Raw genomic sequence first — 23,788 nt, 5'->3', positions numbered from 1 at the left:
TCCTGCCTCATGTCCTCCCTCCTTCCACCAAATGCCCTCCCCACCCTCCCACTTCCCTCTACCCCTGAACTGGATTATATTAGTTATATTAGTTAAATTAATTAAACAATTAAATGCTCATAAGAACAATAAAAGAAATGTTCTTTTATTGTTCTTATGAGCATTTAATTGTTTATATATTGATTTCATGTTAGTATGGAGTACATTGGATATTTATTTTTCCATTCTTGGGATACTTTACTAAGAAGAATGTATTTCAACTCCAGGTAAATGTAAAAGATGTAAATTCTCCATATTTTTTAACAGATGAGTAATAATTCATGGTATACATATACCACAGTTTGTTGATCTATTCCTGGGTTGATGGGCACTTAGGTTGCTTCCACAATTTGGCAACTATGAATTGAGCCACAATAAACATTCTAATGCAGATGTCTTTGTGGCAACATGATTTTTGTTCTTCTGGGTAGATATCTAGTAAGGGGATTGCTGGGTCAAATGGAATGTCTACTTTTAGATCTTTGAAGATTCTCCATATTCCTCTCCAAAAAGACTATGTTAGTTTACAATCCCATCAGCAGTGTAGAAGTGTTCCCTTCTCTCCACATCCATGCCAACATCTGGTATTTTGGGACTTTGTGATGTGAGCTAATCTTGCTGGGGTTAGGTAATATCTTAGAGGGGTTTGATTTGCATTTCTCTAATGATTAAAGACGATGAGCATTTTTTCATGTGTTTGTTGGCCATTCATCTGTCATGCATGTATTTTAAATATACACATTCTATCATGCATGTATTTTAAATATGCACATACACCATATGGAAAGGGTACATCATGTATAAGACTGATGTTAATGGGGTGAGCGGGATCAGCATTCTTTCATAAGGCTTTATGATAAAGGGAGTCGTATGTCTGATACTATGGTTTTAATATACATTATAATGAATCATCTTAGATTGGGGTTCTGCTGAATAGATATTTTCTATAGCTTGTTATTTCTAGAAAATAAAAGCATCTTCAGTTGGCACAGCATTTCCTGAAGTATGTTCTATGCATAACAATAAGATGCTCTGTGAAAAAGAAGATTTTGTAAGTAAGGTTTCAGTAGGGCTTTCTTAAGATATACAGTGTGTGCTACTGTCTTAAGATATACAGTGTGTGCTACTGTCTTAAAATTATGCAAAATATTAATGAAATTATATTAGCTTAGTATCTCCCAAACTCATTTTACCAGAGAACTTTTCCCTCCTCCCTGCCTCATCTATTAATATAGATGCATTTATTAATATGGTGTTCAGGATAGTCTGTGAAACATAGAATTAGAGTATAAATTAGAAATCTGTTTCTCATTTATTTGGGCTTCTTATTCTTGGGCTAGAAAATAGCATTTAGAAAAAAAATTATTGTATTTCACATAATGAAAAATTCTATAAAGAAGTTTATTGTTTATTGCATATTACTTTAGCTAATAAAGGACTATTATCATCTAGTAGTATCATCCTCTCTTATTAGAATACAAAAATTGCCTTTGTAACTTGTAACTTTTTTAACTTGATTATTCAACTATTCTTTATTCATTCAATGAAAATTCATTCAATAGAAACATTTTTTAGCGTATTATGAGAAGAAACTCTTCAACTGCATAAAACTACATTGATTGAAATGAGCATAAAAGGATCATAATTTGAGTTTTTAAAGATATTTTAAATTAGTCCTAGTCAAGGAGTATGAAAAAATATCAAGTTGGTATGGACCAATTTTGTGATATGCTTATCAAGATTCCTAATCAGAACCAATTATAGGGTTCAATATGAAATCTCCAGTGCCTGTAATATATTCCTTGTCATTCTCTGAAAGATTTCCCAGTCTAATAGGCTGAGCATTACACCTGCTATCTCATGCTATTATAACATTCCCTAGAACATTGTCTTCTTTGGTTACCAAACATGGGCAATCATAGATAATCATATAGCAGGAGTCCAGGCATTTTCTTTGGTCATTGTATAATCTGCTTAACTAATTTCATCAGAGACTTTAGGAATAGAATAAAAGAGTAGGATACTCTGATTCACACCTTATATTTAGTAAAAACACAGCTTTATGTATTTTTTAAAAATCTAAATATATTACATAATACTGAAAATGTATGCATTTGCATATATTTGTTTTGTAAATATATTATACATCTATAAAAGAAACATTAGTCTTTCCTTGATTAAGAAGATTCTAATGACTTTTCCTCATTGTGGCTATTTTATGTATCAAAGAGATTTTTTAAGTATTTCAGGTAATAGAAAACTGGCTGCTCCTCTTATTCATTGTTGGGAGTAATGGTGTAGTTTTATCTACCTTTAGACATCTTTGGATTACCCAGATTGTGCTCTGGCCTATTCATCCCTCTTCACCAAAGCAACCTCCCTCCCTTCACCTCTTCCTAAGAAAGCTATGTATACATAAGAAATATTTACAAATGGAAAATTTAGTCTAATATTTAGCTGGGCTAACGTCAGACATCACTGAACAGACTTTCTAGAAAACTGTCAAAATCTTAGCTCTGAAAGGGTCTCATACCAGTAGGCCACTGAGCCATACCTGAAAAGAATCCAAAGTGCCTTATCCTGAGCATTCTTGTCAAAAGAAAATCAAGCGCCAAGATGGCACCAAGTTGCCAGGGGACCCAGTCTCTACTTACTGAGAGAGTCACACATAAATTCATGACCTTTAATATAGTTAACTTTTTCATAACAAAAGGCTATCTAATTGCTGTTGTGGAATCTCACAAATCCAATTAGCAACTCCTTTCTCAGGTTGGAAGGAGGAGAGGAAGTTAAGCAATTAATTGATTTTCTTTAGGATGGGGAAAGGATCTAGAGGTTTCCTTTCTCATGGTTTTATAATCTTTTTTTGTTTTGCTCTGATTTTAACATAACTTCTATACAAGTATAACATCCATACCAAAAAGTACACAAATTGTAAGTATATAGATCAGTGAAGTTGTATCAAGAAAGACTATTACCAGGAACCTGGAAGCCCCCTTAGGTACATGTCTACACTCTGCCACCCCCTACAGTAACAACTACTTTGAATTCCGACACCAAAGATTAGTTTTTCCTATTTTTTACTTTATAGAAATGGAATCAAATAGGTATGTTTGTGTTTGTCTTCTTTTGCTTTTGTTTATAAGATCCATAGTGTTGTGTAGAATTATAAATTATTCTCATTGCTGTATTATAACCTGTTATATGACTATACCACTATTTAGTTATTATTTTGGTTATTATTTTGGTTATTATCAGTAGTGCTGCTGTGAATATGCCTGTACATGTCTCTTAGCAGGCATATTTACACATAAAGTGTATCAGTATACCTGAGAGTGAATTGCTAATTGTTATAGGATATGTTCAGTGTTTGCTGATATTGCTGAGCAGTTTTCCAAAGTGGTTGTACCAATTTATACTCACATCCACTGTGTATGAGAACTTTCTTTGCTCTATATCTTTTGCATTTAGAATTGTTAGTTTTCTTTATTTTAGCCATTGTGGTGGTTGTGTATTTCATAATGGCTTTAATTGCATTTCTTCAATCACCAATGTGGTCAAGCAACTTTTTATATGTTTATTGGTCCTTTAGGAAGGACCTGTTCAAGTCCTTTGCCTATTTGTATCTGACGGTTCTCTGTTCTTTTCTACGAGGACTTCTTTATATATTCTGGATAGGAGTCCCTTCCCAGATATATGTATTGCAAATATATTCTTTCACTCTGTTATTCTTTTACTCTCTAAATGGTGTTTTTGTGATGAACAGAAATTTTTTAAAATTTTGGTATAGAATAGTTTATGAGTCTTTTCCCAATATGATTAGTTTTTTGAAAAAAATAATCCTTTCCATATGGTCTTTTTAAATAGCATTTGCATAGTAAGATTTTACCTACAGAGTAGTAAGGTACTCTTTTATTAGATATGTTTTTATTAGATATTCAGTGGTAAATTAAAATGAAAGTAGGATTTTGTAAATGAATGTGTCCACAAGTTTTGTTTTTCTTTTATGAAAAAAGCAAAGATAAGTGGACAGAAACATTTTTGTGTTAGAAGAAGATATTTTGATTTATTTTAATAAAGAGAAATCAATTCATCACTTTTTCTTCAGATTAAATGACGTACGCTCCCTTTTAATTTCTACACACTTTAAACAACTTAGAAAATTTTTTCCTATGTATAGAATAAATACTTATGGTTTCTGTAGAGTCATCCAGTTTTAAAAATAATTAAAAGAATCAATAACAAAAAAAAGTACCTAATGTTGTTCTAAATGTGGCTGATCATACTTGTGTTTTTTGAATAATTTTTTTCTTTTAACATTTTCAGAACTTTTTGAAAATGAGCATGTTCGTATTGGACAAAAGGGTAAGTTTTGAATTATATTTGTTATAATTTTTGAAAAATGAGACAGACCTAGCTAAATGTCTGCTTCGGAAACCTCCAAATGAGATTTAATCTCTGAAAAGCTAAAAACCTAAAGAAGAGTAATATTTCACTATGCAGATCGTGTAATGAGAATCTTTACAAAGAGGGAAAATGTATCATTTTGGCTTTATCAGTAAATATCAGATAAAAACGTGCATGACAAAGGAAATGTGGACACACATTCCTCAGGGATGTTAGCTTAATCCATTCAGCAGTAGAATTTAATTTTAAAATCAAAATGGCATGTTCTCTCTTTGATACACCCACACACCTCTCATTAGACTTAATGGAAAGGTGCTCCTGCATCAGGAGAAAATGTAACCCTAATAGTTCCCGGTGACTGTTTGCAGTGGCAAGGTTTAATAACCAACACGGCTCTTAGTATTAGGGGAAATAATTTTCCACCATATTTTCAAGATTCTTTTCTTTGTTTTTATAAATTCTGTTTTGTCTTTGAAATATGAAGTGCATATAGGCCTTTGTGTCAGAATGAACCCTCTATGGCAGTTGTATTATCATGTACCAAACTCCCTAGTTTAATTTTTTCATATCATATTTATTTAGAAGACTTTGTGTGATTTGGCACCTACATGAAAAATAATCGCAAATTATGCTTCATCTCTTTTTTATTTCATATGATCACTTTGTATCTTCTGCTTACATCATTTTCATTTAGTATAAGATTTTCCCCCTTCCTTTTAAGAAGAAAATGTAAAAAAACAGTATTGTTTGACAAATAGCAGCAGTTGTCTAGTATGGTTGTTTTTTAAATTTTTGTTTTGTTTTGTTTGGGGGGGGCTTTATTTCCAGACTAAATAGCTGATGTTATCACTAAAGAAAATGAAAATAAAAGATAATATATTAGTTTTATAAACTTGGATGCTAAAGAATATTTTTGGCCTTCTTAAAAGGTTATCAAGTCTTTGTTTTTACTTTTTAAAAAATCTTCTTTTCTTTCGATTTTGGTAAGTAGCTAAGAACTCACCTAAAAATAAATATCTTATATTCTTGTATTATGATTCTTAGCCAGGTTACTTCAGGAGCCATTCTACTTCCAAACATTAGAACATTCATGACTTGGTAGAGTATGCATTAGAGATTTAGGGTCCCTGAACATTCATGACTTAGTAGAGTACGCATTAGAGATTTAGAGTCCCTGTAGATATTACTATGTTTGATTGTAGAATTTGAAAATTATTTATCTGTGCTTTACAGATCCATAAAGCCATAGTTAAAGCAAAGTGATCTCTCAAGTTCCTTACATTAAATAGCTTTACCAATCTAGGTAGGAGATGGAGGAGTTTCACGTCTGAAACTTGGAGGGCTGTAAATAGGGTCAGTAATGACATCCAGAGAGTAAAAAAAAGGTCAACATATGATGTAATCATGTTAGATAGAAAGACTAAATGTCATTTCCCAGAGATTTCTAATTAAAGATTTCAGTGATGTTTTTTGCTTTATGAATTTCTAATGAGATTGTGATCTCCTTGTGACAGTCCTCGCAGAACAAGATAGTGCTGCTGCCCAGCAGTACATACGACAAGGCAGCCCCACGGCTCTGCGCGCTGAGCTCTGGGCACTCATCCTCAATATCTCCAGTCAGCCTGAGGTAAAAGAAAAAAGCATAGGCCAAAATGGAGCTGTAAAGAGTGATTATTGAAAAGAGAACAACTTTTGCTTATTCATCTATTATTTTCCCTGTTTATTATTTTTAAAATCCTTAGTTTGGGGCTCTAATACAAGATTTAACATATGATTTAATTGTTATATGCTTAATATAGAAGTTTATATTAATTATTATCAATGAAATAGTGTGACTTTCTGTATACAACAAAACCATAAGTAATCTTTTGAGAAGGGGAGCCTGACAGTTTAAACCAGGGAGATGGGTGGCGGAACTGAGCTATCAGAGCAGGGAGAAGTGAAAGAAGGGCAACTGGGTTTAAGTAAATGAATCCTTTATCCCTTTGGTACCTTTGAAATTTGTATTATTTTTTGCGGTTCTAAAAATTGATAGGTTGTGTGGAAATATTTTTCTTAGAACATCTTATTTTAGGAAATATAATGATTATGAAGAGAAATCACCAGCAGGTAGGTAATAGATCAATAAAGAAAAATTATATGAAACATTAATTATTCTTAAAATATTCTTAATGGGGATTTTTTTCCTTAAGCTCATTAACCATGGAAATTATACATTTGAAAAGTATTAATGAATAGCACACTAATAGTTTCTAGCCTGCTGGTTTAAAACAAAGGTTTCAGAAAATCATGTAGATCTGGTATCAACTTCTGTCTCCTCCAGCTTCCTAGAAATAGATCCCTGAACAAGTACTTAAATTTCTTAAACACATACTTAAATATAGGTAATAATATTAATATTTATATCACATAACTGTTAAGCGAATTAAATGAAATAATGTATATGAGTTTTTTTTATACAGTGCCTGGAATCATTAATGTTAGTAATTATCATAATTATACATCATATATAATGTTATAAATTAATTATAAATATTAAAAGGTTTTTAAAAATCAAACATTATTAACATCTATTATAAAAACCACACCTCTGACCCTTGCAAATTATATATGCATGTGTGTGCATGTGTATTGTATATTTTAAATCTCCTATAAAACAGCACTATCAAAAATCACTTCCTTTTTGAAAAAATAAAGCTTGTGTTTTATTTCAGAGCAGTTAATATGGGCAAATAATATTGCTAATCTTTTGTGGTGAAACTTTAAAGGTAACAATTTACAAAATAACTTTAAGCGTTTTTTTGTGAGTGTATCAATTCTCATATAGAAGATACCCAGTGTAACTCATGTCCCGACCTAACTTTGCAGATGATCTGCCAACTCCACTGCCCGGGAATTAAGTTAACATATTCTTTCTTTTTGCAAAGGAAGTATTGTCATTTCACACACAACTTTAGAAAGCTTCCAGAAATGTCATTCTTAATCCCAGTAATCCCAAATAATAATAGCACAGTAATCTCACATAATGATTGTTTATTACAACGTTCTAAAGTGGTTTTTACACCTGAATTTTGGAGCTGTAGCCATCTGAATTTTCAAAATGCAAAGTGAGAAGTCTATTCTATATCCATAATTCAATATTTTCAAAAAAAGTCTTGATTTTATTGATTAGAACATCTTTCATCAATTACACATTATTACAGCTGTGAAAGTATGATCTCAATGAACTGTGGCAGTGCCAAAATCATTGTTGTCGGTGTACTTTAGAGAGGGAGAGAAGTAAAGAGTGAGAAGGGGGAGAAGACTTTTCACAAAGAATACTTGATTAGAACTTTTTGTTCAGTTACTTTTCAGTTATATAAAATAAGGTGCACTTGTAATTGTGGTCATAGGTGAGGAGTCAGAGATACAAAAGGAACATTTCATATTTTACACCCATAAAGCTATTCTTCAAATTCTTAATTCAGTTCAGAGATTTTAAATATACGTATGTAATACTTTGAAGTTCCTAGCAGTTGATTCATTTAGTACTTTCAAAGGAATATTATTTGACTTTGATTTATTTCTTTTTAAGAAAATATGTGTTAAGTTTAAAAGGATTGCTTTTACATATTTCCTCCACAAATCTCTAGATATGTGTCAAAATACTCACATTTAGTAAGTATTATTCATCTTTTAAAATTTTTATAAATTTTAGTTTGATAGTGAAAGACAAAATTTTCCCATACTTTTGTTCTAGGTACTTGCTCACTAATAAAATAGTCAAGACTAGTGTTAACATTTAAGATTTTCTTCAGTGATCTCTTAATAAAATTCTCACAACCTTACCTCAGCCTGGCCTGTCTAGGTTTGTGTGGTCAGCTCACCATTCAAATTCCTTCCACTGAACTTTTAACTTAATTGCACTGGCACCCGCTCTTTCCTCATCCTACTTTTATTTAAATCAAAGAAATGTGACCTCTTAACTCTTCTTGGCAGTGGTTGGATTCATCGACTGCTCCTTTCTGAAATACCCCTTGGCTTTTGTGTCACGCTGCTCTTTCTGGCGTTCTTCGTTTGCGCAGGATCTTCTTTGCCTTTTAAGTTAGGGTTCTTATGTCTGTCTCTTCTCCTTGGCCCATCTCATCAACTCCCATAGCTTCAGGTGCCATGTAGCTCAAATCTGTATCTTGTTAGATGTCTCTTTCCTGAGTTTCAGATCTGTCAGCCAGGCACAGTGGCTCACACTGAAATCCTAGCACTTTGGGAGGCTGTGGCAGGAGGATGGCTTGAGCCCAGGAGTTTGAGCTTACAGTGAGCTACGATTGAGCCACTGCAATACAGCCTGGGTGACATAGTGAGACACTGTCCCTAAAAATTAAAAAAAAAAAGATGCAACGGTCTAGTGGACTTAAACATATATCTCACAAGCACCATGAATTCAAGTTGTTAAAATTCTTCCTAAATTCCTTTCTCAATGCCACTGTCCAACAAGATGCTCAGCCAGAAACCTGAGTCATTTCTAACTTTATCTCTGTCCTATGTTATACATGTGTTACTCAATAATTCCTTCTTCATTTAACTCCTAAATATATTTCAAATCCAACTATTTCTCTATTTCTACTCCATTTCCCAATACCATTACTTCTTGCCTAAATTAAAACTAACATCACAAATACAATACAAAATACAAACAATCTTGGTTACTTCAGGAGTGGAAGGAGAAAAGATACTTGCCTTTTTCTTTATTTTGCTTTAGATTGTTTTACTTATTTTAAAGGTCATATAATTTATAATTTTAAACTTATTTTATGTTTTTGAAAAGGCAAAGCTCTAAATTCCTTAGCTTCTGCATTCTAGTCAGAGAGATTCAATAGATACAATGGAAGGTGAATAAAATGGTAAAATAATTTTGTTTTAGTTAAAAAATTAAAACATGAGAACTAATTAAGGTGGGGTTTTTTAATTAAAATTAAAATGACTGAAAATAGCCAGTAAATACCCAGATCATCTTTAGGCAAAGAAGACTTTGACTCAAACCAGAGAACTATGTATTAAACATCTTTCATGATTAAGAAATCGTGTGTTAGGAAACAGAGTGTCAGATATCATCTTGCCAAGGAAGTAATACACAGTGGATAACAAAAAACCACAAACCCTGTAAAATAATTTAAAGATGTTAATTCTGAGTATGACTGGCAGCCTGGAAGTTCTGAGAAAATGTGCCTGCAGTGGCCGAGTTATAGTTTGGTTTCATACATTCATGGAGCCAGAGATTACACAGAAGATCCTATGTGGAAGGAGTACATTAGTTTAGTCCAAAAAGGCGGGACATGGTAGGGAGGAGCTTACAGGCCATAGGTGGGTTAAAGAGTCTTTGACTTGTAGTTGGTTAAAAAAAAAAGCTTTGTCTAAAAAGGCTTGGAATGTTTTAACTTAATACAAGATGTTTTAACTTCATCAGATACAAACCATAAGACATTTAGCAAAACTCAAGTGATCTGTTAAGTAAATTAATGGCCTGGAGGTGTGGTTTGAGATTTGTTTTGCTTGGCATTAGGCCTGTTAATATTTACTGTCTTATTGCCCCAAAGAGTAACTCTGAAAGGGACAGGGCATAACAAAGTATGTTTGAACTTCCTTCTCATGGCTGGCAACGTGGGTTTAAGGTCTTTCTGGAGTCCCCTTGAACAAGAGAAGGTCCATTCATTCAGCTGGGGGGCTTGAGATTTTGTTTTCATTCACACAATAAATATTCCCCCTTGTCCCAGATGACCTGTCCTACAACTTTTACTCATTTGAAGGAATGTCCTCACCAAGAGTCATACAGATTGGTTTGTGCTGTGGAGCCAAGCAGGCTTTAAATAGGAGCAGAAACCAGGGCTAAAGTGCCTGGGAGATGAAAGGAAGGATTCAGAGGAATACAAGGGTCAGCTTGTTTCAGCACAGCTACTGCCCAGTTGATCCCTCCCTTCATCCTTGATACCCTGACCAACTATGAAGCTGACTCTTAACCTGGTGACAGGCTCAAGTCCTCCTCCCTCATTTGCTCCCTCCCTCTTCCCCTTCTTCCTTTTCTCACTTGTTCTCTCCTTTCCATTTCCTCTATCTTCCATTTCTTACTATCTGTTAAATGAAACATTAGCCTAATCTCACCATCGTGCAGTTAATCAGATTTTATGGTATTATAGGACCATGTTCTAATATTAAAAGCTGACTTCTTTTATATGCTCTATGATTGCCTTTACTACCAGAGGTCATTGGTTGTGATTCAACTTTTTATTTTATAATAATTTAGATATCAGAAAGACAGTAGAGTGTAATCCTTCTGGGGTTTGGTATAGATGATAGGGACAGGTTTCCTGCGATCAAATTTTATTAGCTTTATGGCCTTGGGGGTAGCAAGTTACTTTTCTCTCTGGGCCTCAGTTTCTCATATGTAAATGTAAATAATAATCACTGACCTATTTCATTTTGTCGGCATAGGATTAAAATGAGTTAACCCATATAAAGTGGGTAAAACAGTGTGTCGTGCCTATAAGTCCTTACTAAATACTGTATTTGCTTTTAAAGTTATATGATAATTAATTTAGCAAATCGACTATAATGGCAAATTTAGTTAATTTGACTGAATCTCTACCAGGTGCCAGATGTCATCCTAAGTGACGGGAACAGGTCCATTTATTGAACATCTACCTAATAGTAGATGGAGGATATAGTAGTGAATAAAACTGAATTCTTGCTCTCTTAGGGTTTATGATACTATTAATGATTATTAGTTATTAAAGTCTGAGACTGATTTTATAAATATGATAACCTTTATGATTAACCTTTAAATTTTTTGTGTGTTTTACTTTTAAACTTAGGATATCTTGTATTACGAGCAGCTTAAGACCAATGTGATACAACATGACCTTTTGGTGGACAGTCTAATTTATAAAGTAAGTAAAAGTAAGCGTAGTCTTCTCCATTTCATTAGTATTAAAAATTGAGGGAATTCAGTATGCAGGGCCTGCAGTATGTGCAATGACACGTATTAACCTTGAAAAATAATTTTAAGTGATCCTTAAATTTATGCCTATAACGTTAAGGTTGGTCTTCAAAATCTGTAGTCCGCATTGAGTGTGGTTTCCTTTCCCTTTGCAGCTGTCCTCGTGATCCTTTCCTGGTCCTCCCATGTTAGGATTAAGAGAAAAAGCACTTCTTGTCACTATCAACTCAATTTTTCCACAAAAAACAAATAAAAATGCAACTGGAAAGAAAATCGGACTATGATACTATTTATCTCATGATTCTTTACAGCCTACTTGTTAATATATTGAAGTTGTTTTTAGCTTAATTTCTTTTAGTTTATGGACATGGCAAAGTACATCCCAGCTTTACTGATACGGATACACTGAGTTTTTGTCTTCAAGCATCTGATAATCAAGTTGAAAGTCTAACTGGAAATGTTTTAAGCATGGCATAAGAACTTACTTATACTGAATTAATGTTAGGCAATTTAAAAGACTTGGATTTTTTTTTTTTTTTTTTTTGAGACAGAGTCCAACTATGTCTTCCCTCTGTAGAATACTGTGGTTCAGAGCAACCTCAAACTTCTTGGGCTTAAGTGATTCTCTTGCCTCAGCCTCCCAAGTAGCTGGGACTGCAGAAGCCCATCACAAAAATAGCCGTATTTTTTTGTTGCAACTGCCATTGTTGTTTAGCTGGCCCAGGCCAAGTTCGAACCCACCAGCCGGAGTGGATGTGTCTGGCGCCCTACCCACTGAGCTATGGGCGCCACCTAAGACTTCGATTTTTAATTTAAAATTTAAAACATAGAGGAGAAGGGTAATTATTACAGGTCTCAGAAATGGGGGAAAGAATATAATACATCACTGAGGGTAGCAATAACTACTGCTAATGTTTGATGACTGCTTTCTGTGTGCCATGGTATACCAAGTCCTTTACATAGATGCTAGTTAATCCTGACAACCATCTAAGAGTAGCAGATACCAGCAGTTAGGCTATGAATGATAAATGATTTTTTTCTGGGAAAAAACTGTAAAATCATGCATACAATAACAGAGTTTGTGAGAAAAAAAGGGTTGGAATAGGCTTACTCAAGGCTTCTGCAACTTGTAACCAGAATACTAACAAAAACAATAATTGATAGCTTAGGAGAAGAATGAGACAGCCTAGACAGGCTGCTCTGGCAGGAGCCATTAAAAATGTACAAAAATAATAAAATAGAAATGCTAAAATAATGCAAACGAAGTGGTGCTCTTGACCACTGTGCTGCTGTTAAGGTGAGCACAGTAAGTGCAGCAGCTGAGAAGTGCACCAGGCTGGGAGGCTGCCTCTTGGGGGAGGGAGCTCCAGGGCCAACGTCCATTTTTAATTTTCTTAAAATGTAGTTATAAAGGCTCATGCTTGTGCAGCAGCTGAGCTGCAAGCTTTTTCTCTTCCTGCTGAAGGCTGTAATTCTACTCTCACTGCTGTGGCTCTCTTGTTTAAGAAAAACTCCATCTGATCCCAGACAATTTCCATGTTATGCTGACGACATTCCTCTTTACAAGCCACATATAGACACGTATTATAGCAAAACACAAAGTACTGTTCTTTTAGTATTTTATAGATGAGGGAACTAATGTAAGGAAAGATTAAAGAAATTTGTTTCAATTCACATATTAAGTAGTAAAGCCAATATTTGGTCCTAGGTAATCTGATTTCAGAACCACACTCTTAACCTCTATGCTCTGAACAGTAAACAGAAATGAAAATTTAAAGGATACAGTCTTTTAATGAAAAATCTTGAATCTCAGAGAGGTTTTACACTAGATTTAGATCACAGGTACTCTTATTAACTTTGAAGTCATTGGATTACTTTAGCAACAGCATAAGAGATCTTTTGGCCTCTAAGACCTTTAACCTCTTTTCTATTCAAACCAGAGGAAACTCCCAAGTGAAAAAGTTCAAGAAGGCAGGGACTACTAACATAAGAATTCTCTTTGTTGCCAGTAGGAATTTCAGTTTGAGTCAGTAAAGAAAATCTGTTTCCAGAAAACAGTACACAGCTTATACCTGAGGAACTGAGTGTTCCATTTTGATAGCATCAATCTTGTGTATGTGAATGTCTTTAGGAAGATATCTGTGTACGTGTTTTTGGCTTGGGTTAGGCTCTGCTGAGCTTGTTGGAACAACTACAGACCTTATTAAAGTCAACCCGTAAAAGAATGAAAATTTTTAAAAAATAAATTTAAAATTTGGGTGGCGCCTGTGGCTTAAAGGAGTAGGGCACTGGCCCCATATACCAGAGGCGGCAGGTTCAAACCTGGTCCCAGCCAAAAACTGCAAAAAAAATAAATAATAAATAAAATTTCATTATAGTTCCCTATAGCAAAGAGTTGTTTTAAAATTAACTGAAAACGAGGTAGAATGACTTTAGCTCAGTGGTTCTCAACCTTCCTAATGCCGCGACGTGTTATCATTATTACAAAGGGGTTGTGACCCACAGGTTGAGAACTGCTGCTTTAGCTAAAAGTTAAAGGGATGGACGGAATAAGGCAATACTAAATATAGAATATCACCAACCCCCTCCCCAACCTAAATTAACAAATTGTTCTTTTTCCTTTTTTTAACTTTATTCACATTAATAATGAGGGTACAATATTTAGGTTACATTGTTGTCACTTCCAGGGTAAAGCTCCACCCAGGGGGCGTGTTATTCACCCTCACAATGTGCACATTAGGGGAGATCCCCTCCCCCTGCTCCCACTTCCCTCTACCCCCGAAGTGGACTATAACAATGTTTTATTGTTTTTAGGAATATGTAATTGTTTATATATGAATTTCATATTAGTATGAAATTCTAGTATTCCATTCTTGTGATACTTTACTAAGAAGAATGTATTTCAACTCCATCCAGGTAAATGTAAAAGATGTAAAGTCTCCATCTTTTTTAATGGTGGAATCATGTTCTGTGGTATACCTATATAACAGTTGGCTGATCCATTCATGGGTTGATGGGCACTTAGGTTGCTTCCACAACTTGGCAATTATGAATTGAGCTGCAGTAAACATTCTAGTGCAGATGTCTTTGTGGAAAAAGAGGAAGAAGCTGGAAATACTCATGAGGAGGAATCAAAGGATTTTTTTTGTGTGTGTGCGTGTGTGTGTGTGTGTGTGTGTTTCCAGTAGACTTTTTTGGAATCAAAGGTTTTATCTGAACTGGGTTGTTGTTTTCTTTTTCACAAACTTGCCTCGTAGCTACACCTTCCACATTTTCCTACCATTTACTGTGATCTGACACTTTATACCAGTGCTTGTCAATCTTTCTTTATCACACCTCTGAAGAGAAAATTTATTTTTCTCTAATAAGAGAAATTAAATAGTAGAGCTTTAGAGATCCACATGCCATTATAATATGTAAAAAAATTTTGGCCCCCAAGAACCACTTTTCATGCCCAGAGAGGCAACATCACCCCTGTTGAAAATGCATGATCTCACCCTTTGCCTGTGTTGTCTTCTGACTTAGAAGATTGGCTCTCCCTTTCCCCTGAAGCTGTGTCTTTAAGTTCTGTCAGACTCACGCACACTTCACTACCTCTATAGTCGTCTATGGCTCATTTCCTCCGTCCCAGATTGCTACTTTGCTCAGTAGCCTCAGTGAATTTTGTAGACTGTTTGAGCCATATTATTATGGATTTCTGTAACATTTCTTTGTAATTTTTTTCCTGTGTTTTTACTAAGTATGTTTTCTTGCCAGTGACATTGTAGACGTTTTGTGATTATTGTATCCTTCATCCCATCCAATCAGTATTTGTTGAATTGATTATATAATATATTGGGTCCAAAAGTATGGTGTCCTTTAGGTTTGGAGTTTTTTGATACAAGTAGTATTTAGGATCTATATTTACTTATAAATAGATGAAGACTGCTGTAAGTAAAGGAGCTTTTGGTTAAACTATTTCAAAATAGTTTTCCAGATGCCTATTCTATATCTGATACTAGCATAGGCATTTACCCATACTTTTGGAAGTAGGGTGGTGGTATCCCCATTTGCAAATATGAAGACCTGGGCTAAAAGTTACTAACATCATACAACTAGAAGTAGTAGAACTGGATTTCAAATCTTAATTAAATCTATTGGAATGTCAAGTTCTAACTCACCATGCAAACTGTTCAGAGACATCATGGGGGAAACACAAATATTTTGGATTTATTTTTCTGGGCTTTTGTTCATTTGTTATTGGGGAAAGGTACCTACATAGTGATATGGTGCGTCATAGGAAACTATAATTTCTATTAATAATTTTATCATTTTTATTTTTATGCATTCTTCAAATACTTATTGGGTACTTATAGATGTTAGGCACCATGCTGGTACTAAGTATATAAAAAAAATTATGACATTGGATGCAAAGAACTTAAAGTCTTTAGGATTCAGTAGAAATCCTTAAGGTAGTCTCGGGTCAGAAAGTGAGACTAGAAATATATTTAAAGGAAGGAGCTCATACCCTATCCAGGGGAAGTCAATCAACTGGCCCTTAGAAGATGAGTTCATGGTGCAGAATATTGGTATTAGTGGCCTTCCAGTACCAAGTGGTGACTTGCAAGTGAATAATCACAAAGGCATGAAAGATATTTGGTGTTTTGAGGTAATGATAAAAGAATGTGGACTTGAATATTGAAATTGGAACAGTAATTTAGAGGAGATTATTATGGTTCCAGATGCATCTGTTTTTCTTTTCCAGCTTCAAGATACTTTAATATTAGATTAAAAGGATATAAAATTGAAATAAGTAATAAAGACTTACTAGTGAAACCTTAAAAAGTCTGTGGAAATTGAAGTTAATGTGTCACATACATTACTCAAATAAATATATAGCAGTGATAAAATCTAATTAGAAAGTTTATAAAGCAATATATTTATGCTATATTATTTCTAAATATTGTCTGTATGCTTTAGTCCTACAGACAGATTCATTTAGGCTCATTTCAGTACTCTCTACTTTTAATTATAGGATGTGAAGTTGACAGCAAGCAATGATGATTATTATTTTGTATTTGAAGATTATTTATATCAGGTAAGTTTAAAAATTAAAATATATAATGTTCTTGTTTTAGGTACATTAGAGAACCTAAAACAAGATTAGGTGGGAGAATAAGAGTTTCCAATGAGGTTTTGGACTGTTCCTTTTAGTCATGTATGCTCCAGCCAGGAGGTATTAGGAGGTAAGTTTCCTATTTTTGTTGTTGGCACAGATTCTTAAATTGGATTTAAAATCCTAAGATGTTTGGAGAAAGTACTTTGCATGATACTTTTTAATTAAAGGTACTGAATAAATAATTAAATGATTGCTCTGATCATTTCATGTGCTGCTACTGTAGATGCTTGGATCCTTACCTAAGTCTTTTTCAAATCTAAAATAAGATTATTTATCATTAACAGAAAATATGTAATTTATATGGAATTACCTAAGTGATGTACTTTTTTAAAAGATTGTACATACATACTAATAAAATGACTTTGAGTGAATATCAATGTAAATGTCATAGAGGAAATATCTAGATTCCACACAGCAGTTTCTACTTGATTAAATATAAACCAGTTCTGGCTATTTGGACGAGCAGGTAGTAATGCTGGTGGAGTGTATATGTTTAAGAGAAGAAGATAAAGTTAAATAAGAATCTCTCAAGAGGGTTTAATTAATCATACATTCCATTCTGGGCATGGTGGCTCACACTTGTAATTCTAGCACTCTGGGAGACCAAGGCAAGAGGATCACTTGAGCATAGGAGTTTGAGATCAGCCTAAGTAAGACTGCCTTCTCTCCTAAAAATAGAAAAAATTAGCAGGGTGTGATGGCACCCATCTATAGTCCCAGCTGCTCAGGAGGCTGAAGCATGAGAAGCAAGGATTGCTTGAGCTCAGGAGTTTGAAGTTGCAGTGAACTATGATGATGCTACTGCGGTTGACAGAATAAGACTGTCTCAAAAAAAAAAAAAACAAACAAACACATTGCATTAGCTGAAGTATAAAGATTTTATAAAATAAAATTTTAAATAACCTCAGAAACAACTTTAAGAGACTTCCATGATTTCAAATGTATAATTAAAATTTTTTATTTAAAAAAGTAGTGATTTGGCGGCACCCGTAGCTCAGTGGGTAGAGCACCGGCCACATACACCCAAGCTGGCAGGATCGAATCCGGCCCAGGCCAGCTAAACACAATGACAACTGCAACCAAAAAATAGGCGGGTGCTGGGGCGGGTGCCTGTAGTCCCAGCTACTAGGGAGGCTGAGGCAAGAGAATCACTTAAGCCCAAGAATTTGAGGTTGCTGTGACTGTGACGCCATGGCACTCTACCGAGGGCAACATAGTGAGACTCTGTCTCAAAAAAAAAAAAAAAAGTAGTAATTACTTAAATTACATTTTTTACTATAAAATCAGCTACTAATTAAAAGAGAATGAAAAAATCTTCTAAAGGTTTATTTGTTCATGTAGCTAATGTGTAGCCCTATGCCTAATTCTTACTATTCATAGAATTTTTTTTTAGACAGTCTCACTATGCCACCCTGGGTAGAGTACCATGTCGTCATAGCTCACAGCAACCTCAAACTCTTGGGCTTAAGTGATTCTCTTGTCTCAGCCTCCTGAGTAGTTGGGGCTACAGGTGCCCACCACAACACCTGGCTATTTTTTGTTGCAGCTGCCATTGTTGTTTAGCTGGCCTAGGCCGGGCTCATCCCCGCCAGCCTCGGTAGATGTGGCCAGCGCCCTACTCACTGAGCTATGGGTGCCAAACCTATTCAGTAGATTTTTAAATATGCAAGTACACTAGTTTATTGTGTTTGGCTTTCTTGTGCTTCAGAGATAGCGAGTTTGTACAAACTGAAGGTTTGTGGCAATCCTGTACCAAGCAAGTCTGTCAGTGCTGTTTCTCCAACAGCATGTGCTCACTTCATGTCTGTGTCACATTTTGGTAATTCTTGCAATACTTTAAACCTTTTTGTTACTTTACATCTGTAATTAGCGATTTTTGATGGTAGTACTCTATTGTTTGGGGTGCCAGGAAATGCACCCATGTAAGATGACAAACTTGTAAGTACTGTGTATGTTCTGACTGTTCCCCTGATAGCCGTTCCCCATTTCTCTCCTCCTCCTCAGGCTTCCCTATCCCTGAGACATAAATTGAAATTAGGTTAATTAATAATCCTGCAATGGCCTCTGAGTGTTAAATGTAGAGGAAGAATCATGTCTCCTACTTTAAACTAAAAAGTGAGCTTAGAAATCTCCCCAGAGTCTACTTTATAAAGTAGCGAGGAAGGTATTTCAAAAGTTGGTATAGGCCAAAAGAGTTAGATGTACCTAACTCTAACATCATAGAGTTCGCCAGATTGTGAACGCAAAGGGAAAGTTCTTGAAGGAAATTAAAAGTGCTACTGTGGTGAACACATGAATTTGAAAAAGAGAGTAAAATAGCCTTATTGGTGATTTGGAGAAAATTTTAGTAGTCTGAATAGAAGATCAAACCAGCCATGGTATTCCCCTAAACCAGAGTCTAATTCAGAGCAAAGCCCTAACTCTCTTCAATTCAGTAAAGGCTGAGGAAGGTGAGGAAGCTATTGAAGAAAAGTTTGAAGCTTGCAGAGGTTGGTTCATAGAGGTTTAAAGAAAAAGGCTTTCTCCATAATGTAAAAGTGGAAGATGAAGCAGCAGATGCTGATGTAGAAGCTGTAGCAAGTTGTCCAGAAGGTATTATTCATGAAGGTGAGCTACACTAAACAACAAATTTTCAATGTAGATGAAATAGGCTTATATTGGCAGGAGATACCATCTAGGACTTTAGCTAAGAGAGGAAAAGTCAATGCCTGGCTTCAAAGCTTCACACATAATAGGGTATTGAATTGTACTTTTCTTCTTGTCCCAGAATTTTATATTTTAAGTGAAGGCAATTAGTGATTATTTCCTCATTTCCTAAAAAGGAGCTGCTGGACACATTCTGTCAGAATTACTTTAAAAAACATAAGGTTATCTCCTGAGCCTTTACTTACATCTTGTTAGGGGCTAATTCATCTGGCAACTTTAAGTTAAACCCAGTGGTCATTCACCATTTTGAAAATCCTAAAGCCCTTATGAGTTATGCCAAGTCTACTCTGCCTGTGCTCTATAAACGGAACATATTCACAGCGTACTCTACTGAATATTTTAAGCCTACTGTTGAGACTGTTCAGAATAAAAGGTTCCTTTCAAAAAATATTACTGCTCATAGACAGTGCACTTGGTCATCCAGAGTTCTGATGAAGGTGTACAAGGAAGATTAAAGTTGTTTTGTATCTGTTAATAAAATATCCATTCTTAATCCATGGATTAAGGAGTCATTTTGACTTTCGAGTATCTTATTTTTTAAGAAAGACATTTTGTAAGTCTTTATCTGCTATTATAGAGTGATTCCTCTGATGGATCTAGGCTAAGTAAATTGAAAGCCTTTTGGAAAGGATTCGCCATTCTAGATACCATTAACACATTTTGCTAAATCATAACATTTGTGATTCATGGGAAGAGGTAAAAATACCAATATGAACAATAGTCTGGGAGAAGTTGATTTCAGCCTTCATGGATGACTTTGAGAGGTTCACGGCTTCAGTGCAGTAGGTACTTGCAGATGTGGTGGAAATAGCAAGAGAAACTGAATTGGAAGTGGACCCGAAGCCATGACTGAATTGCTGCATTCTCGTGCTAAAACTCGAGTGGATGCGGGTTTGGGTTGCTTCTTAAGGATGAGAAAAGAAAGTGGTTCCTTGAGATAGAATCTGCTCTTGCCGAAGATGATGTGAACACTGTTGAAAGGACACAGGATATAGAATAGGACATAAACTTAATTGATACAGCAGTAGGAGGACTCAAGGGGACTGACTATAGTTTTGAAAGAAGTTCTACTGTGGGTAAATGTCAGAGAAATCTTTCATTAAAGGAAGAGTCATTCAATGTGGCAAATTTCATTGTTGTCCTACTTTAAGAAACTCCACAGCTGCCCCATCCTTCAGCAACATTGAGGCAAGCCCCTTTTCCAGCAAAGATTACAACTGCTGAAGACTCAGATAATTGTTAGCTTTTTTTTTTTTTTGCAGTTTTTGGCCAGGGCTGGGTTTGAACCCACCACCTCCAGCATATGGGGCCGGCACCCTACTCCTTGGCCATAAGTGCTGCCCTATTGTTAGCTTTTTTTTTTTTTAGCAATAAAGTTACAAGACTTCAATAAACCCAGAGTTCTAGAAAAATTACATCACACTGATTCTGCTACTGCAGTTAGTATCTAAGTTAGAGACAGATTATCGGTTCTTCTGCTCTGTCATCTTCAAGAGTTTTCTTTATAACTAACACTTCTGTAAGGTGGCTTTATTCTCTCTAACAGATGAAGAAGTAGAGGCTCAGAGCCATATGAGATAGCTATCCACGACCCCAAGACAGGGTTGTCTGTTTTCAAAGCCCAGTAAGTTGTATTGCCCTTTAATTTATGAAAATTTAAATCAAGGGGGAGGATCTTAAAAAGAAAATTTTGGAAATTTGTCATTTGAAATTATCTAAATTGGTTTGGCTAAAAATATAAGAGCATTACAAATAAAAAACTGTATAATGTATATTAAAGTGATTGTCCAATTAATATGTCATTTCTTGTATTTTGTTACATAAATAACTTGTTTCTCAGAAACATTTACCCATAAATGCATTTTCCAGAAATAAAAGAAAATTTTAGGATGAAGTAAATCTTTTTCAGCAGTATTTAGAAATTTTTGGTATAACTCTGCTATCCTTATATATATGTGGTTTCTTATAACTCTTCTAAATAAAGTGAATTACTATCATGTATAATCTCATTCCCATAAAGTTTAACTTTTACTAATAAGTAATCAAAGTTAAATTTTCTACTACGTTTGGTTGAAATGGTCATCTTCACATAAGCACATTTTCTAGAAAATTTGCAAGTGAACTATCATTTTCTTACAGATACAGAAATTAGAATCTCAGAAGTTAAAACAACTCAGGTTAAAATAGGAGTGTTGGCATCTCTTTGCTCGTATCCCGGGTTGCACACTGGTATGTCCTGTCCAGCACGCCACCTCTGGCATTATCACCTTACAGTCACCAGTGTTCTCCTTAGAGCAGTCTCAGATGTCTTCTCTAGGGCACCAGGGACTCTAGGGGGATATATTTAAGCACAGAGCTTCTGCTAAAATTACATGCTTCCCCTACTCTGCTAAACTAAGGGAACATTAATATGAACATTTTTTTAGGAATTATTTTCCCTTTAACCAATAGTGAAAAGATATTCATAAGTAAGTTTCTTTTTGCATTATTTTACTTTAATTGTATTTATTCTTTTATTTTATTAATTGTATTAGTTTATTTTTGCTGCTGTAATACATTATATATATTATAAATTTAGTATCCTAAAATGAATATATTCTCTTACAGTTGTGAAGTTCAGAAGTTTGAAATGAGTTTCACTGGGCTAGAATCATGATGTTTACAGGGCTGTGTTGCTTCTGGATGCTCTAGAGGAGAATCTGGGTTTTTGCCCTTTGCATATTCTAGAGTGTATCCAGATTGTGGCCCCTTCCTCCATCATCAAAGCCGGCAGATAGCATTTTCAAATCTCTCTCCGAATGACCCTTCTACCTCACTCTTTCATATATGAGGATCCTTGTGATTATGTTGGTTCTAGCCAAATAATCCTGATAATCTCCTCATTTAAAGATCTTCAATTTAATCACATCTGCAAATCTCTTTTGTTGTGTAAGGTAACATATCCTCTTAGTGTCTTTGTTTTGTGTTGCTATTACAGAATGGCTGACACTGGGTAATTTATGAAAAAGTAGAGGTTTATTTGGTTCATGATTCTGATGGCTGGAAAGTCCAAGCTGGGCAGCCCTCTGGTGAAGGTCTCATGCTACTTTGACTCATGGCAGGAAATGGAAGAGGAAGTGGGCATGTGCAAAGAGACCAAATACAAGAGGGAACAGTCTGCTGTCATGGAAACTAAACCATCCCGCAGGAGGATGTTAAATCTATTCATGATAAATCCACCCTCATTCTGGTCTATGAAAATTAGGTCAATGTACAAGGAAGTGGTCAACAATGGAGGTTCTACTGTCTATGGATATGAAAAGATCTTTTAATGCATTAAGTTTCTTTTTTTAAAAACAGATACCAAACATCGTATATTGTGCCTACCATTTGAGTTGAAACAGCTCTTGTCAAGGTCAGCAATAACTTAAACCCAATGACCAATTCTCCAAACTCTTCTTAATTGATCTCTCAACAGCATTTGACCCAGTTGTGTTATTCCTTCACTTGGCTTTCAAGATACCATACATACTCTTTTTAGGTTTCCTCTTATTTTACTGATCACATAGGCAAATCCAGCATTTGGGGGATGTAAAGCTTATACAACTTGGAGGGACTTTTTAAAGAAAGACAATATATTATAAAGAAAAAAATCAGGTAAGAATACTTTTCTTCTGAGATTTTATTAAGCAATTTATCAGAAATGCGTTCTGATTGTGACACCACTTACCTTTCTTTCCTAGAATACTCTGTATCTCCTAGCTACTTACAGCACTCACAGGGACCTATGCCATGTTGCATTTTCATGAATATAGTTAACAATATTTATAACTTGTTGCAAAGTATCACTTAAAATTCTAATAATAGTAGCTTTGCACAGAGATTTTGCTGATGCAAAATATAATGAAAAGAAATGAGAACATTTGTATCTGTTAATACTTTTTTTTTTTTGTAGAGACAGAGTCTCACTTTATGGCCCTCGGTAGAGTGCCGTGGCCTCACAGAGCTCACAACAACCTCCAACTCCTGAGCTTAAGTGATTCTCTTGCCTCAGCCTCCCAAGTAGCTGGGACTACAGGCGCCCGCCACAACGCCCAGCTATTTTTTGGTTGCAGTTTGGCCGGGGCCGGGTTTGAACCCATCACCCTCGGTATATGGGGCCGGCCCCTTACCGACTGAGCCACAGGCGCTGCCCAATACTGTTTTTTTATGTATGCAAGAAATCCTTCATGTTTTCCTGTCATGGAAGGCACCATCTGTATGTACATTCACTAAATTTACCAAATTCAGTTCAACTTCAAGACATTTATCTTGAAAGTTGTTAAAGATATCTATTACACTTGTTCTCTTTGCAAGAGTGCCAAAGTGAGTAACTCTTTGTAGCAAAGATAATCTGTTCTGACCCAAATGAAGTATAAAATCTGAACTGAGTCAGTAGTATCAATTGATTCATTCGAAGTGATTGAATAATAAATATTTTTCCTTTGAAATAGTATATGAAATTGTTCTGTTAAGTTGACAGCTAATTC

The 23,788-nt window shown here is 35.0% G+C and overlaps 1 protein-coding gene across 1 annotated transcript in view; it reads left to right on the top strand.

The window, feature by feature from the left end:
* TBC1D19 (TBC1 domain family member 19) overlaps positions 1 to 23,788 on the top strand; it is a 128,910-nt gene that overhangs the window by 63,892 nt on the left and 41,230 nt on the right. Inside the window, exons 10-13 of the mRNA XM_053577513.1 lie at positions 4,366 to 4,404; positions 5,961 to 6,073; positions 11,292 to 11,366; positions 16,431 to 16,493. Coding sequence (XP_053433488.1) covers positions 4,366 to 4,404; positions 5,961 to 6,073; positions 11,292 to 11,366; positions 16,431 to 16,493 — 290 coding nt within the window. The remainder of the gene's footprint in view (positions 1 to 4,365; positions 4,405 to 5,960; positions 6,074 to 11,291; positions 11,367 to 16,430; positions 16,494 to 23,788) is intronic.

This window comes from Nycticebus coucang, chromosome 23 (assembly GCF_027406575.1).
Source record: "Nycticebus coucang isolate mNycCou1 chromosome 23, mNycCou1.pri, whole genome shotgun sequence".
Taxonomy (NCBI): Eukaryota; Metazoa; Chordata; class Mammalia; order Primates; family Lorisidae; genus Nycticebus; species Nycticebus coucang.
Note: the sequence above shows the minus strand (reverse complement) of the source record. Positions and strands in the feature narration are given on the sequence as shown.